Source organism: Rattus norvegicus, chromosome 9 (assembly GCF_036323735.1).
Source record: "Rattus norvegicus strain BN/NHsdMcwi chromosome 9, GRCr8, whole genome shotgun sequence".
Taxonomy (NCBI): Eukaryota; Metazoa; Chordata; class Mammalia; order Rodentia; family Muridae; genus Rattus; species Rattus norvegicus.
In genome coordinates, this window is record NC_086027.1 from 13399040 (window position 1) to 13415583 (window position 16544).

Consider the following 16544-nt stretch of genomic DNA (forward strand, 5'->3'; position numbering starts at 1 on the left):
TTACAAGAGAGCCTGGAGGAATGTCCATTCAGAGTCTACCCCATGAGTGGCCTATACACATAGAGCCTTCAAACTAGATAAGGTGGATGAAGCTAAGAGGTGCATTGCTGACAGGAAGTGGATATAGATGTCTCCTGAGAGGCACAGCCAGATCATGTCAAATACAGTGGCGAATACTAGCAGCAAACCATTAAACTGAGAACTGGACCTCATTTGGAGGAATTACAGAAAAATTGAAAGAGTTGAAGGGACTTGCAACCCCATAAGAACAACCATGCCTGCCAACCAGAGTTCCCAGTGACTAAACCACTACCCAATCACTATACAGGGACTGTGCCATGGCTCCATCTGCATGTGTATCAGAGGTTGGTCTTCTTGGGCACAAATGGAATGAGCAGCCCTTGGTCCTGCCTAGGCTGGGAAAGTGGATGGCTGGTGAAGGGATACCTTATAGAAGAGGGGGAGGGCGATGGTATTCGGACTTATTTCTGGAAAACAAGGAAGGAATAACATTTGACTTCAAAATTAAAAATATCCAATTAAAATTCAACAACAACAAAATGGTGTTTAGAGCTTCAAATAAAAAGAGTCACAATCAGGAAACAGAGAATTGTATGCCTCTGGTTTTCTTCAAATATGCTCAGGGCTCAGGTAGGTTCTGGGCCCAGGCTTGACCAAGCAGGTTCCTGCCGCTGACAGCTCCTCTATTCCTGTTTCCAGAGGCATCATGCAGATTAATATTGGGCCAGAGATGTGGGAAGAGCTGGGTAGAAGTTGCTTTCTGTCCTGTGGTCTCAGGATTATCTGCATTCCTGGGTCGTCAGCACTCTCTGCCCCTGGATTTGGGTCCAGGCTTACCAATTGCTTAAACTCCCTTATACCATGTTTATATGTCCTGGGAGATGTTACAGAAAAATTAATGTTTATCCCATTAATTGGTTCAACACTCTCATCCACAGAGTATAATTTAGAGGTAACTATATATTTGACAGCAAGCATACACAGTGGGTAATGTATGCATGATGAACTTGAAATTCACAGAGTTGGAAACACAATGAACAGTGACTGTATAAATGCCTTTGAATCTCAGTAAGACTGATGCCCAGTCCCGATGAGAATGCAGAGATCCATCCCTCCCTGATAGCTGTGGGACTTCAGATCTTGACACTAATGATCAATAAAGAAGGTTCTTAAGAGTGAAGAGTTTGAGATTACTCCTTTATTGACCAGATAACATCCAATTTACTTGATAGTAACCAGATGCAGGTAGTCAATATATACAGTCTATATCCTTATCAAAATAGAAAAGCAAATGAACAAAACAACAACAGATAAATAACAAATCTTCAAATGAATAGAAGGAAAACCAAATAACCAAAAGAATTAAAAATTAACCAAACTTTAAATAGAGGAATTGCACTAAGCATTTTTTGCTGCTCGTTTTGCAGAATAGACTTATAGCCTGTGGCTTGCCTTGGAGACATAGAAGACAAGCAGTTAGTGATGGTAATAATATTTTAAAGAGGAGTGGAAGTAGGTCTGTTTTGTTGGAGTGGGGGTATTAAGGAAAACGCCTACCACTACTGAGTATAAATGATATTAAAGACTTTGTTTCATAGTCTTTCCAATATTGTGAACTGATCTCCATGAAACTCTTCTGGATGACCCATCAGGACAAGTACAAATTTTCACGTGCACAGTCTTTCTGGATGACCAGCAGCCCTTGATTGATGTGCATCAGCACTTCTCTGAGTCCCTCAAAAAGTGTACACTTGCTGGAGAGAGGCAAGGTGAAAATACAGCGTATTCAATCCAAAGAAATCAAACTAAAGGAGGAAAATGCAGTCCACAATGGCTATGGACATTACAGATGAGACGCAATAGTGGTGTATTTGCTGTGCACACTTAGTTCTCCTCCTGTAGAACTTCTCTCCAAGGGAGATCTTGTCCTGGTCTGTGTCATGTTTGAGTTTCTGCTGGAGAATTTCAGACCTAGCAGAGCAAGGGAATAAAGGTTTAGTGAGTGGTTGTCAATTCAGCTCTCCCCCTTACATCAGCTCTATTCAGTTGGACAATCCAGCATGACCTGTCAGCTGAGGTCAGTCCCTGCATCCCCAAGTGTCCTAGCGTACCTGTGCTTGGATTTATATCTCACCTTTCAAACTGCTAGAATTTGAACTGTGGACTATGCACTGTACTGGGATTAAGAGAAAAATGAGCATTTTTTCCCACTGGTCCAGGTATATGACATTGAATAATAACATTTTAGCTATGTCTGAATCTGAGTTCAAGAGAGGTATGAGCAACCTAGAATACCATGTGGATTCCTTCTGGAGAACATGCCCAGAATTGAGGTGAAACTTCTGATTATGTTAGCACTGAAGGAACCCGTCTAGTTTCCATTTGTAACCACTGTATCTGCAAATACACAGAGAAGCCATCTCACTTCAAATTCATGCTCACCGCACAGATCTTGTAATCACTGAGAATGTGCTCCATGCAAATCTTCCCAGCGTACACATGGACATTAAAGGTGATTGTGATGTAGAAACAGAACAGCACCCCTGTAAGTCTATGGCTAGTGTAAGGCAATTTGTGAGAGGACAGAAGAGAAAATGTCCTCAGATCTTTCCGGAGAGATCACAGGAAGAAAGGAGTAGAACATAGCAAGAAATCCAGAGGATCATATATATATTGTTTCATGGGCAAAATTCACATGAACTGTACCAGAACAATACTCTGAGTAGCTCTTTAACTGACTGAGGCTGAAATCCAGGTGGGGTGGTCATCCACCCAAAAAGGGTATTTATATAGGGAAGGATATTCAAATGGCCTCTTCCAGCCTATGTTCCTACCTGAACATTAATGCTTAATGTAAATATTCCCCAGGATTCGCTGGAGGCATAAAAACAAATGTTGAGTGGCATATGTACATAGTGGCCAGAGCCTATAGACAGCTCAGTCAGTGATGTGCTGTCCTCCCATAAACCGTCATAGACTCAGGGTTCTTTCTCCATTAACAATCTGGCTTAGCAAGTCCCAAAGGCTGTGTAGAGCTGTCTTGTTGCTCAGCAAAGGATCATATGTTGGTGGTGGACTAGACTCTTGTTCTTGTTCACTCTTTCAGACTTTCCCCAAAGTGTGCAACTTCTTCTAATCGGAGCTGTCTTTACCATAGCCTGAGTGACTTCATGCCCAAAGCTAGAATCATAGGAAATCTCCATAACCAGGATCCAAATCAACAAATTTTCTCCCCGTAATGTGATTGTTCCACAGATAATTTGAATAAGTAAGTAAAAGCTTGCATGGATTATCTCACACTGAACAGAATCTATGGAAGGGCTCCATCGTATGGTACACTTTTACTCCTTGGCTGATGGACGTCTGGATAGATTCTCCTTCAAGGTTACTCTGGGACCACTACAACATTGATGCTCCCTAGTTGGAATGGCAATACCTATTCCTTGTTGTGGAATCACTGGGTGAACTAAAACTTCTGTTCCACTTTCTGAACATGGCTTCTCATAGGGCTACCTGTTCTTACACTGTCAGACCCATTTGAAGCTCATCATTTCTCCTAACCCATTGAGGCTGAAATTAACTGAGAGAAAATGATGTTGATCGACCAGCACTTGCAGAATGCTACACAGATAACATAGGGAAGCGCTTTGGATTAACTGTGCACCTAAAGGGGCTCCTGAAACTGCCCTGTTCTTGCACCACAGCACAGCCATGGGTCTTTTTCTGGATGACGATACAACTCCAAGCAACTCAAATTCTCAATGAATAAAATCCAAGCCAAACTCCCAGGGGAAGTTGTAGGGTGCCAAGGTAGCTCGAAAGAAATGGTAGCAGGCAATGTGGAAAGCAACCTTGGAGAAGACACAGTGAGTGACACAACCTTCCAGTGGGCTTTCACAATTCACAAAGAACAGAGAAGCAGAATAAACTCATGGATTTTTCTAGAGAAGCCTTGCCCTTACCTCCCAGTACTCCAGTCCTTTGATGTGCTCCAAAGGATTTCAATGCAGATCAGTAGTTCTGCCCCTAATCACTTGAAAATCTAACTTTACAGGTGTTTTTGTGTCCTCTTTTTGGGGGTTGCATTTCTAAAGGATTTTATTGTCCTGCTTCTACACCATAACAAAAAGGGACCTGCAAGCTCTTGGCCTGTACCATTTGTTACCCCTGTGAAACACAACTCACTTGAACATATTTCCACTCCTCCCCCAGACTTCACAAGATAATTCTGTTCTGAAATTTTTGGAAACAGAATAAATTAGTAATTTAAGTGTCCTTTTGCTGTACAGAGCTAGATGGAGATGCCAAATGACTGGGCAGCTCTATTTCATGTTTCATGGATGTAAAGTGAACGCTTAGAGTACTTTTCTCATGAAACTTGGAAATAGAGGGAAACACACGTTCACTACTGCAAACACACACACACACACACACACACACACACACCACACACACACACCACACACACACACACACAAACACACACACACACACACACACAGACATACACAGATACTCACTCGCATGCACAAATGAAAACTTTGCTCTTATGCAGCACATTTCCTGTTGAGTGAGGAATTAGTGGGAACAATGCTGTGTACAAGTCTCTTAGACTCAAGCAAGATGTGCTGCCCTGGCTTGTACTCATTTCCACTTCAGGAAACATTTCTATGCAGATACTTGCCGGTCCGACAAGTAAGTTACATGTTCTGCACAGATAGCCTAAACAACACAACATCAAATCCCCAAGAGAGAGATTTCTAGGAAAAGACTCCATCGAGCTCTATGCTGACTCATCATAGGCCCCTCACTAAGACTACCCTGTTTCCTTCATAGAAGACTTTGGAAGCATCAGAGAAGACAGTATCTCATGGTCAGTTCCCAGGAACATTTGATCACATTAGAGTTCCTGTGATATTAAAACAACCTCAGTGTCAGTCAGAAAAGGGCCAAATAAATAACATACAGTGAATTTTCTGAAACGCAGCACTGTGTACAATATTGAGAGGGAATCTATCCTGAAAGAATGCAGTGCCCATGATATAGTCAGCAAAGCAATGTCAGCAGAGGGTTGCACTCTAGGATTCCATGCAATATCATGGTGAAGCCAATAAGACAATCCAGAATCTTCCCGGGGGATAACTCTGTTCAGGTAAAGTGAAGAAATCTAATCCTTATTTTTAAAATAGCTGAATGGTTTAAGAATGTGTTGAGACAAATGAGAGAGGGGGCTCCACTTGGAACTGGACTGGTGATGCAAAGACTGCTGGCCAGCACAAAACAGGAAGCTTCATGTTTGTTGAGAGACCTAGGCTTAAAGGACTAAGTTAGATAATGACTGGACAAAACTGCATGTCATGAACTGGCCTCCCCGCATGCTCCCTAAGATGCAGGTCAGCACAGCAATGCACCTTTCTTGGTGAGAATTGGGGTACATATGGACAACTTTGTTCTTGAAGTCTCAAGTCTCTCATGCCAACCCTCAGATTTGAGAAACCTTTTCCACATCCTTCTCTTCTAACCAGCTTCAGGTTGTAAGGCCCAGTTATGAACTCTCCAGGAGCACTCAAATAAGACAGGAATGACATGCTGATACACAGGCTCTGTAGTTACCAAAGATCTATGAAGCATGAAGTCACCATCTCCATATACAGGGACATGAGGGGAGGAAGAACAAAAGCCACCACAAATGACAATGAGAACCATTTCTTTGGCATTTCCACCAGGCTCTCCTCCTTGAAAACTACTTACTTCCTGAGTCTCACATGATCCCTGTAAAGAAAATGAGCTCCAGGATTTTGCTTCATCCCTCAAAGCCGTGTTCTAGTCTAAAGAGGGGCTCCCACATAGCACCCTCCATACATAATGGCATGTCGTGCTGTGCTGTGTGATCAACCTATCTCCCTTAATGAAGTGCAGATTCTCGAAGAGCAGGAGCATTTGCTTTCCAAACATGCAGTTTCTTGAAAAAGGGGCTATCTCCACAGAAAGCCTTGTAAACCATCACATGAATGAACACTTGGATGAGACCTAGGACAGGACATGGATCAGTCAATAGACAGTTACATTGGTTTGTCTATGGTTATGGTAAGACCTAAGGACAACCTGACCCTGAGCCCTAACCCTACCTGCTGTTGCTTGGCTCTGGGGTCACAGATGTTCATTCCGGCCTCTTCACAGAACCTCTTTGTCTCCACAGAGGATGCTGGCAGTTCAGTCTGCTCCACCAGCAGTTTTCTCTTCTCATTCAGCAAAATCTGTATATTGTTCTTCAATTGAGCTTGTTCACGCAGGAGCTGGGATTGCCTGATGCTGAACCACAAACAAAAAATGGTAAATCCCAGGCAGCTTCTATTTGCCTGTCACTCCTGCAAGTCCAATCATCCCTTCAAGGGTCCTCATCCTCAGAAATCCCCAGAATAGAGCCACACTATACAAGTTAGCACCAATTAGAGGAGGTCAAATCCAGAATCCACATTCCACATGAATCACAGTACTTCTGAAAATCCTGACACTAAGATGGTGTATATAAATCAAGGAAGAAGAGATGGTCCATAAGGGAGCTCATATGTCCATGGTATGGTGAAACCATCTTCACGTTGTGGGGAAAGGCCTTCTGAGGGGTAGTTGAAGACCCAATAGCTATACAATCTTTCCATGTGTTTCTCCTGGATCACAGATCTTTAAATCTCCTGTCAGAGTCCTAGAGATTCAGAGTTGATTGATATTCCCATCATGGTGCAAACCTTTTCTATCTAGAGGATCTTTAACGGGGAAAATAACAATTGGAGGGTCTTCTACACCCTTCACATGTACGACAACTGAGTCCAAGAGCTACAAATCTAAGGCCCTTGCCAGGAGGCAGGCTTCTTGTTAAGAGTCAGACACCATGGAACCAGAGCCCTGACTTTTGTTGAACGTCATACAGGACAGAAGCATTCCCTGCCTAGTGCTGGGTTCTTATCTCTGTCAGCGACTCACCGGTAGGAACTGTTCACTTGTATGAGCTCCTTATACCTCTCCATGGCATCACTTATTGAGTTGGTCATCATTTGCATAGCCATCATTCTCATCTCATGTTCAGATTGAAGGACTATCAATTCGACATGCAGCCTGGGTTAGGTCATGGCCAAAGGAACAAATAATGTTTTGAACTTACGATTTCAGAATTAGGTGAAATGTAAATAAAAATATATAATAAAAAATTTCAAATTCAAGGAATGGTGGAAGGGAAGAAAATGGCAAACTCAAAAACCAGACCAAAACCCAACAGTGAGACTCAATCCACAGAAAATATTTCTATTTAAATAAGCAAACATTGGTTTTGAAATAAGGACTCCCTGGAATCCTGAGAGATATGGTTCTGCAAAGACTCACTATATAGGAGGGGGCAGAGCCTGAGAGCTGCCTGTTTGGGAATAACAATGGTCAAGACCACAGTGACCATTTCTAGGTCACAATAAACAATCCCTGGATAGTTAGAAAAATAAAAAACTAAAGATCAAAGCAGGTGAAACAAATTAGGTAAAATCAGACTGTTCTCTCTATTACTTAAACTCAGTATGTACCACATACTTGCTCCTTCAAAGTATTTGTACTGGTTAAGTTTATTATCCTGGGCACAGGAAAACAGAGTCACGGTACCAGTTGGAGGGACCTGACCTTCAAGAGCTGGCCAGGTGAGCATGATGGAATTGACTAGTTCAGGAAGAAGATTCCTCCGGTCTGTGCCACAGCTTTGGGCCCAAGAGAAAGCTGTGATGACATTTCTCTTGTTTTGAAAGCAGGTATACTCAATCCTTGGTTTTTATCGTTACATGAATTCCCAGAGGGCATAACTAAGTTTGACAGGGAAGAGGATTTATAGCACCTCCTCCCCTCGGGAGAGTCCTGGGTGCCACCAAGGTATACAGAAGGAGCAAAGTGCTCTGTTGATCACTGTGGGCCTCCACGTACTCATCACTATCATGACTTGCAAACTGTTGATCAAACAAATCCTCAGACCCCATCAAAGGTCCCAGACGTCCTGATCCTGAGTAAAACACCACATATACGTCCACATACATACATAGCAACCCATATCCAAACACATTTAGAATGCCAACTACATGCATGGAGGTGCCATAGAATCAGAGTATAATGAACAAATTCAGAGGAAAGAGTGATGACGTGCAGGCATTTCATTCACACACACAGTTGCAGCAAGTGTGACCAGGTCCTTCCAGCTGATGACAGAACCAACGCTAATCCAAGAGGCTCAGGGTCAAGTACAAAAGAGGTTGACCCTAAACACACAGCACCTAGCTTATCTCACAAGCAAATGCCTGCCAAATCTCCTTAAAATCCAGGATGAGAGGTGAACTTTCTCGTGCTATGAATAAATCTTGAGGTGGTAGAGAGAGAGCGCAAGACAGTGAACAGGTTACTGGGCATAATGACTACCTGTGGTCCCACTCATCATAGATATAAAGATCCAGGTTTTGATAAAGTTCATCCCTCTCGAATTGACACTTCTGGATTTCAAATTTGAGTTCCTCCAGTTCCTTTAGACACTCCTCTTGCTTACTGATGACATTTTGGGATGATGCCTTCCTACCAAAACCTGTAGACAGATAAACCCAAGTGAATTTGCATATTTGAACCAATGGGCAGAATAGATCATTCTGAATCCGAAAAGGAGGTTGAGGAAGGGGAAATGGTAGAGACTGGGTGAATCCCTGAAAGAGCAGAAAAGCTTTCTTAAAGGTTGATTCTTAAGCTATGTCCCTCTTCCCAACCTCTAATGCCATACACGTGCCACACTCACTATTACACAACTCCCGGCACTGAAAGTTATAATCTGACTGAGACATAAACATCTGCGACATTGTTATCTCATATCAGATGTGGTGCAGATAATCCTGGAGTTCATAATGACTTCATAATGCTTAGCACTATCAAGCTCTAACCAAGTGTGGTCCAGCCCAAAGTGTCTGAGAACTCAATTCATGACTAGGGGTGCATCCTTCCTTGTTCTCGCCATCAGAGACTTATGTAACCTACAGTAATCTAGAGGATAAAGTGCTTCAACTCCCAACCATGGATGGTCACATTGTTAATCTCACAGTGCCTACTCCTGCCAATCATTGACACTCACAGTTAAAAAGCTTCAAGAAAAGACACTGAAGTCTTACAACTTTATGGCTTTCTCTCAAATTAAAGATCAGGAACTCCTGACTCTTGGTTTGCCTTTGAAAATCCGAAGGCTCCTGCTTGTAAGGCCTAGTCTTAGAAGGCACATCTCAAACCTACCTCCTTGAGGATGTTCCCCAACTCTGCCCACGACTCACCAAGCCTTCCCCAGAATGATTTCCTCCTTCCTGTTTCACTAGAGACGGGGTCAGCTTCCCTCTGACCTGGTGCGGTCTCTCCTTGATCAACACTTTGCTTCCGAAATAGCCTGAGCAGCTGGCGAAACATGCCTGCTTGTGAACCCAAAGGGAACTGAAGTAATATCCAAAGGCAGTTGGTGTCACCACAACACTGGTGACATCACAAAAGATTCTAGGGATCTCTTATATACAATAGACTGTCCAGTGAACGTCTTACTGATGATGTCACTGGAAAATTCTATGGCCTACCTACTAACCAGCTTTCCCCACACTGATGAATTTCTGTGGGGACCCTTTCCTCCAGTCTCCCATGTGTCACTGGGAATACCATTTGGCAACCTCTATTTCAAAGCTAGATATGTCTCTCTGCTTCATTAGAAGTCAACAATGCATTTGCAGGGGAGGGTTGCTTACAACCCTGAATTGGAGAACAGATTTTTCTTAGCACCCAAATCTCTAGGGGCCAAGGAGGGGGCAGTTTTTTCTTAAAAGTAAATCTACTACCCGAGACAATGCATGTGACATACATTTCGATTCTTAAGCTTTTCCCTTTTTGTGGAGGCCAATATGTTTCTTCTATACCTCTGAGTGTATAAAACCGAGAAATAGTTGATTAGTGTGCAGTCCTTGACAGCTGACATTGTTTCCATTTACATATCCATGTATTTCACAAAATCAATGGTCTATAATCCTGTTTTTTTGCAATAAAAACTCCTTTTTCTTGGGAACATAGGGACCAACTACAGGGCATATATAAAATAATAAATTTCTTTCCCTTTTATATATTAAGTAGGGCATCCTCCCTTTCTCAAACATAACAAGACAATTAAATTGGACGTCAGTGAGCAAATGTCAACTTGGAGCTTGTGTTACTACATTGTAACTATATAGCCATCAGTTCTCCAATATCATTCTTCGTGAATAGGCAAGTCTAGGCATGAGAATATTGGGGGCTGCACCATGATCCTTTACTCCTACTAAACATAAGAATCAGGAGGATGGGAAGGGAGTGGAATGGCCTCAGTTCAGGTTGAACCTCAATTTTAATGGGTCCATACGTTCAGGAGGGAGTCTATTTGGCATTGTGATATATGGATTCTGTCTTCTTATCCTTGGTGTTATAATTCCACCTGAATGTGTGCTATAATGCCACTCCACCTCACAGATGTAAGAGTGAAAATCATGTTTGACCTTTCTGGGAAGAGCTCTGCCTTTTACTACCATCTAGAGTTATACAACATCACTTTACAAAGCTCAGAAGAGAGGGGTGCAGATGTGCACCCCTTAGAAGTTGAGGATCTTTTCTTCTAATTAAGGCACTTGTTTTTCCTATGTAATTTTTCCCTTCCTCTTTTACTAATGGTGGCTGACTTCTTTCCTGGCCTGAGGTAAACTGGAGTCCAATCTTTTGGATTACTGAACCTTCTATTTTTGAGATGACCAGCCCACCAAGGGTCCTACTGCATACAGAAGGTATGAATAAGTCTCATGGGCTAGAGTAAGTTAAAAACGTCTGTGACAACAAAGAACTGATTAAGAAAACAAGAGACCAGCTGCTCATCAAGATCACAGTTGTATGATAGTAAGAAAATGTGAATAGGGAATCAGGTGAAAAGATAAATTAATTAGGAGGTCATAGGCCTAGAAGGGTTAACCTTTGCTCTCAGTGGAGCTGACATTCTTTCTGCCATTCCTCACCCTCTGCCACAGGACCAGAGACTTCCCCAAAAACCTGGCTGGCCTTGCTCAAAGACCTGGCAGGGCTTCTCCCTGTAGAATAGGAAATGCAGAGTCCATGAGGACTCACCAAGAGGTCTCCTACACAGGTTCCTTGTTATCAAAGGGAAATGTTAAGGCAGAATCCTGCCATGGCAGCAGGAATTTCAACCTGGCTGCTCTTGGTTCAGCTCACTGGGTGCAGGCCTGAGGCCAGGGGTATCTGGTGAAAGAAGTAGCAGGCACTACCTCACAGCTCTCTCTTTGTTGGATGCAACTGCTAGGACTGTGATAGGATTTTTGTTTCTTGTGTGTATATTAGAAATACCTACAAAGCTGATTAAAGTTGTAACATGCCTTCATACCCAGCGTGAAGAATGTTTTTACATCGTTGTTGTTCCTGTTTTATGTTTGGATTTTGTTCTTTAATCCCCTCAGGAAATTTCCCTGTGCTTAGAATGTTAAGCACATGCTCGGGAGGGATCGATTATTCAAGTTCAGCAAAGCTTTTGTTCTCACCATCACTCCACAGATGATGCCATTACTTACTTTGAAATAAGAAAACAGTCATAGAGAAGTAAATTAACCTGTAAGCTATCAAAGAAGAAACACATCATGATTGTGGAATGGCACCCCAGTATTTTGTATTTCCTAAGTTATTTTTATTTTAAACCTTTTTATTGGATTTTTTGGGGTACATTTCATTTTTTTTAAATCCTTAAAGGTATCTTTTATTCCGCTCCTCCCATTTACAAGGTGGAATTTCACCTGTGATTGTGAGTCCAGATAGTTTGGTCAATGGCTTAGATATCACCTTGGCCTAGTTTCCTTGGCATAAGCTGTGTTAGAAGCAGGCTCAAAGGTTCAGGACTCAACAAATAATGAATTCCAATACATCTGGATACCTAGACTCACAGCCAGGAAGGGACTGGATTTCCATTCACTATTTAAAAAAAAGATGCAGTTCATTAACATGTAAAAAATTTCTCAAGTATATTAAAGTGTTTATATGGTCATACAGTTTTTCAAATACCTGGCATTAATCTTTTTCCAAATCCTAAAATTTCTTTCTTATTCACATTTTCTTTTTTTGATTATTTCTTAGTATTATTATCATTTTTTAAAATTTTAGTTTTTCTTAATAGATATATACTTTTTATTCAAACCTTATTCCCTTTCCCATCTTTTGGTCCATAAGCTGCCCTGCCGTGCCCTCTCCCATATGTATGGTCCCCCAATCCACGCCACTTAGAAACCCCTTCCTGGACATTCCCCTGCACTCAGGGTCCAACCTTGTTAAGAACAAGGGCTTCCCCTTCCACAGGTGCCCCAACAAGGATATTCTCTCCTACATAGGCAGTTGGACCCCTGCGTCAGTCCATGTATAGTCTATTGCTAGTGGTTTATTTGGTTGGCATTGCTGTTCATATGGGGTTGCAAGCCCTTCAGCTCTTTGAATCCTTCCTCTAATTCCCATAAAGGGCGTCCTGTTCTCAGTTCAGTAGTTTACTGCTAGCTCTGACCTCTTTATTTGACATGCCCTGGATGTGTCTCTCAGGGGAGATATATATCCGGTCCCTTTCAGTAAGCACTTTTTAGCTTCATCAATCTTACCTAGTTTTGGTGGTTGTATATATATGGGCCACATGTGGGGCAGACTCTGAATGGCTGTTCCTTCAGTCTCTGCTTTAGATTTGGCCTCCATATCCCCTCCTATGGATATTTTTGTTCCCCATTTTAAGAACGAGTGGGAGCATCTGCACTTTGGTCATCCTTCTTCTTGAGTTTCCTGAGATCTGTAGATTGCATCTTGGTTAATTCGAGGTTTTGGTCAATATCCACTTATCAATGAGTGCATATTGTCAATGAGGGGTGCTGAGTATCTGGAAGAGAATGAGGGAGAAGATATGTGAAGAAGGACGCCAAGACAAGAGTCTGATCAAGGCGACAATTTTATTTTTCCCCAAGGCTGAATTTGTACCATAAAAAGGGTAACAGAGAGAGGAGAGAAGTAAGAAACATTTACCCACGCCAAGGACACAATATTCATGTGGTCAGGGAATCGGCTGCTGTTGACAGGTTGTCAGAAATGTCACAGGTTTGTAATATCTATTAGTCAGCAGGATGTTGGTTTTTCAGAAAGGTTACAGGTCATGACATTAGGTATCTTAACGTCACACGTTATCATATGATTATTCATCTTGACCACCATATTTGTATTAGTCTTCTGCAGCTGGCTGGGGATTTTCCATGAACCCCATCATACTTAATTCTAACCATAATAATAACATCAATGGAGGGCTTCAAGGCCATCGCTCCCAACAGCATACCAAGTGTGTTTTTCTGTGATTGGATTACCTCACTGTGGATGATATTTTCTAGTTCTTTCCATTTGCCTATGAATTGAACGTAGCATTGTTTTTGATAGCTGAGTGGTACTCCATTGTGTAGATGTACCACATTTTTCGAATCCATTCCTCTGTTGAAGGGCATCTGGGTTCATTCCAGCTTCTGGCTATTATGAATAAGCCTGCTATGAACTTAGTGCAGCATGTGTGTTGTTGTATGAGGGAGTATCTTTTGGGTATATGCCCAGGACAGGTATAGCTGTGTGCTCAGGTAGTGCAATGTCCAATTTTCTGAGGAACGTTCAGACTGATATCCAGAGTTCTTGTACCAGTTTGCCATCCCAGCAACAATGGAGGAGTGTTCCTCTTTCTCCACATCCTCACCAGCATTTGTTTTCACCTGAGTTTTTGATCTTAGACATCCTGACTGGTGTGAGGTGGATTCTTAGGGTTGTTTTGATTTGCATTTCTCTGATGGCTAAGGATGTTGAGCATTTCTTTAGGTGCTTTTCAGGTGTTCGATATTCCTCAGCTGAGAATGTTTTCTTTACCTCTGAACCCCATTTATTAACAGGGATGTTTGGCTCTCTGTACTCTAACTTCTTGTGTTTTGTGTACACTTTGGATATAAGCCCTCCATCAGATGCAGGATTGGTAAAGATTCTTTCCCAATCTGTTGGTTGCCTTTTTGTCCTAATGACACTGTCCTTTGCCTTACAGAAGCTTTTCAGTTTTATGCGGTCCCCCCATTTGTTGATTTTTGATCTTAAAGCATAAGCCATTGGTATTTTGTTCAGGAAATTTTCCTTAGTGCTCATGTCTTCTAGATTCTTTCCTACTTTTTTTTCTATTAATTTTAGTGTATCTGGTTTGATGTGGAGGCCCTTGATCCCCTAGGACTTAAGCTTTGTCCAGGGCAATAAGAATGGGTCAACTTGCATTCTTCTACATGCTGACCTCCAGTTGATCCAGCACCATTTGTTAAAAATGCTATGTTTCTACCATTGGATGTTTTAACTCCTTTGTCAAATATCAAATGACCATAGGTGTGTGGGTTCATTTCTGTGTCTTCAATTATGTTCCACTGATCTGCCGGTCTGTATGCCAATACCATACAAACTATTGCTCTGTAATACTGCTTGAGGTCAGAGATGGTGATTCCCCCAGAAGTTCTTTTGTTGTTGAGTATAGTTTTTGCTATCCTGAGTTTTATGTTATACCAAATGAAGGCAAATTGCCCTTTCTACCTTTATAAAGAATAGAGTAGGAATATTGATGCTGGTGGCATTGAATCTGTAGATTCCTTTTGGCAAAAAGGCCATTTTTTTGTACCATATTCATCCTACCAATCTATGAGCATGAGAGATCTTTCCATCTACTGAGATCTTCTTCAGTTTCTTCAGAGATTTGAAGTTCTTGTCGTACAGATTTTTTTACTGGCTTGGTTCAAGTAACAGCAAGTTATATTATAGTATTTGGGAGTATTGTGAAGGGTGTCATTTCCTTAATTTCTTTCTCAGCCTTTTTACCCTTTGAGTAGAGGAAGGCTACTGAATTGTTTGAGTTAGTTTTATGCTTGGACAGTTTGCTGAAGTTGTTGATCAGGTTAAGTAGTTCTCTGGTGGAATTTTGGTGTTGCTTAAGTATACTATCATATCATCTTCAAATATTAGTGTTTTGACTTCATCCCTTCTAATTTTTATCCCTTTGACCTACTTTCATTGTTTGATTGCTATGGCTAGGACTTTAAGTACCATATTGAAAAAGTAGGTAAAGAGTGGGCAGCCTTGTCTATTCTCTGATTTTAGTGGGATTCCTTCAATTTTCTGTTTAGTTTGATATTAGCTACTGGTTGGATATATTTTGCATTTTCCTATATTTAGATATGGGCCTTGAATTCCTGATCTTGAAAGGACTTTATTAGTGAAAGGGTATTGAATTTTGTCAAATGATTTCTCAGCATCTAAGAAAATGATCATGTGTGTCTTTTTTCCTTTGAGTTTGTTTATATGGTTAATTCGTTGATGGATTTCTGTATATTAAACCATCCCTGCATCCTTGCCATGAGGCCTACTTGATCATGATGGATGATTGTTTGGATGTTTTCTTGGACTCAGTTTGCAAGGATTTTATTGAGCATTTTTGCATCAATATTCATAAAGCAAATAGGTCTGAATTACTCTATCTTTGTTGTATCTTTGTGTGGTTTAGGTATAAGAGTAATTGTGGATTCGTAGAAGGAATTTGGTAGTGCTCTGTCTGTTTCTATTTTGCGGAATAGTTTGGACAGTATTGGTATGAAGTCTTCTATGAAGGTCTGATAGAATTCTGCACTAAATCCATCTGATCCTGGGCTGTTTTTGGATGGGAGATGTTTAATAACAGTTTTTATGTCTTTATGAGTTATGGGGTTGTTTCGATGGTTTATTTGTTCCTGATTTAACTGTGGTACCTGGTATCTGTATAGAAAATTGTCCATTTCCTTCACATTTTACAGTTTTGTTGAATATATGTTTTTGTAGTAGGATCTGATGATCCTTTTAATTTCTTCAGATTTTGTTGTCTCCCTTTTATTTCTGATTTTATTAATTTGGATACACTCTCTGTGACCTCTGGTTAGTATGGCTAAGTGTTTATTTATCTTCTTGATTTTCTTAAAGAACCAGCTCCTGGGTTTGTTGATTCTTTTAATACTCGGTTTTGTTTCTTCTTGTTTGATTTCAGCCCTGAGTTTGATTATTTCCTGCCTTCTACTCCTCTAGGGCTTATTTAATTTTTTTCTAGAGCTTTGAGGTGTGCTATCAAGCTGCTGACATATACTCTCTCCTGTTTCTTTTTGCAGGCACTCAGAGCTATGAGTTTTCCTCTTAGCGCTGCTTTTATTGTGTCCTATAAGTTTGGGTATGTTGTACCTTCATTTTCATTAAATTCTAAGAAATCTTTAATTTCTTTCTTATGTCTCCAATGACCAAGTTGTCATTGACTTCAACTTCCATGTATATGTGGGCTTTCTGTACTTTTTGTTGTTATTGATCAGCAGCCTTAGTCCGTGGTTTTTTGATACAAGGCATAGGATTATTTCTATCTT

General features: G+C 41.2%; 1 protein-coding gene across 2 annotated transcripts in view; it reads right to left on the reverse strand.

Moving 5' to 3' along the window:
- Window positions 1–1200: 1200 nt before the first annotated feature.
- Window positions 1201–16544, reverse strand: part of Spetex-2Fl1 (Spetex-2F protein like 1) — a 28273-nt gene continuing 12929 nt past the window's right edge. The window contains exons 1-5 of one of the 2 annotated variants that reach the window (XM_039084445.2): window positions 9351–9526; window positions 8464–8623; window positions 7003–7134; window positions 6150–6333; window positions 1201–1992 (exon numbers count right to left, since the gene is read on the reverse strand). In XM_039084445.2, coding sequence (XP_038940373.2) covers window positions 1987–1992; window positions 6150–6333; window positions 7003–7134; window positions 8464–8623; window positions 9351–9480 — 612 coding nt within the window. In that variant the 5' untranslated portion in view covers window positions 9481–9526 and the 3' untranslated portion in view covers window positions 1201–1986. Of the gene's footprint in view, window positions 1993–6149; window positions 6334–7002; window positions 7135–8463; window positions 8624–9350; window positions 9527–16544 lie in introns of those variants that run through there. The other variant, XM_063267999.1, reaches the window with a different exon arrangement.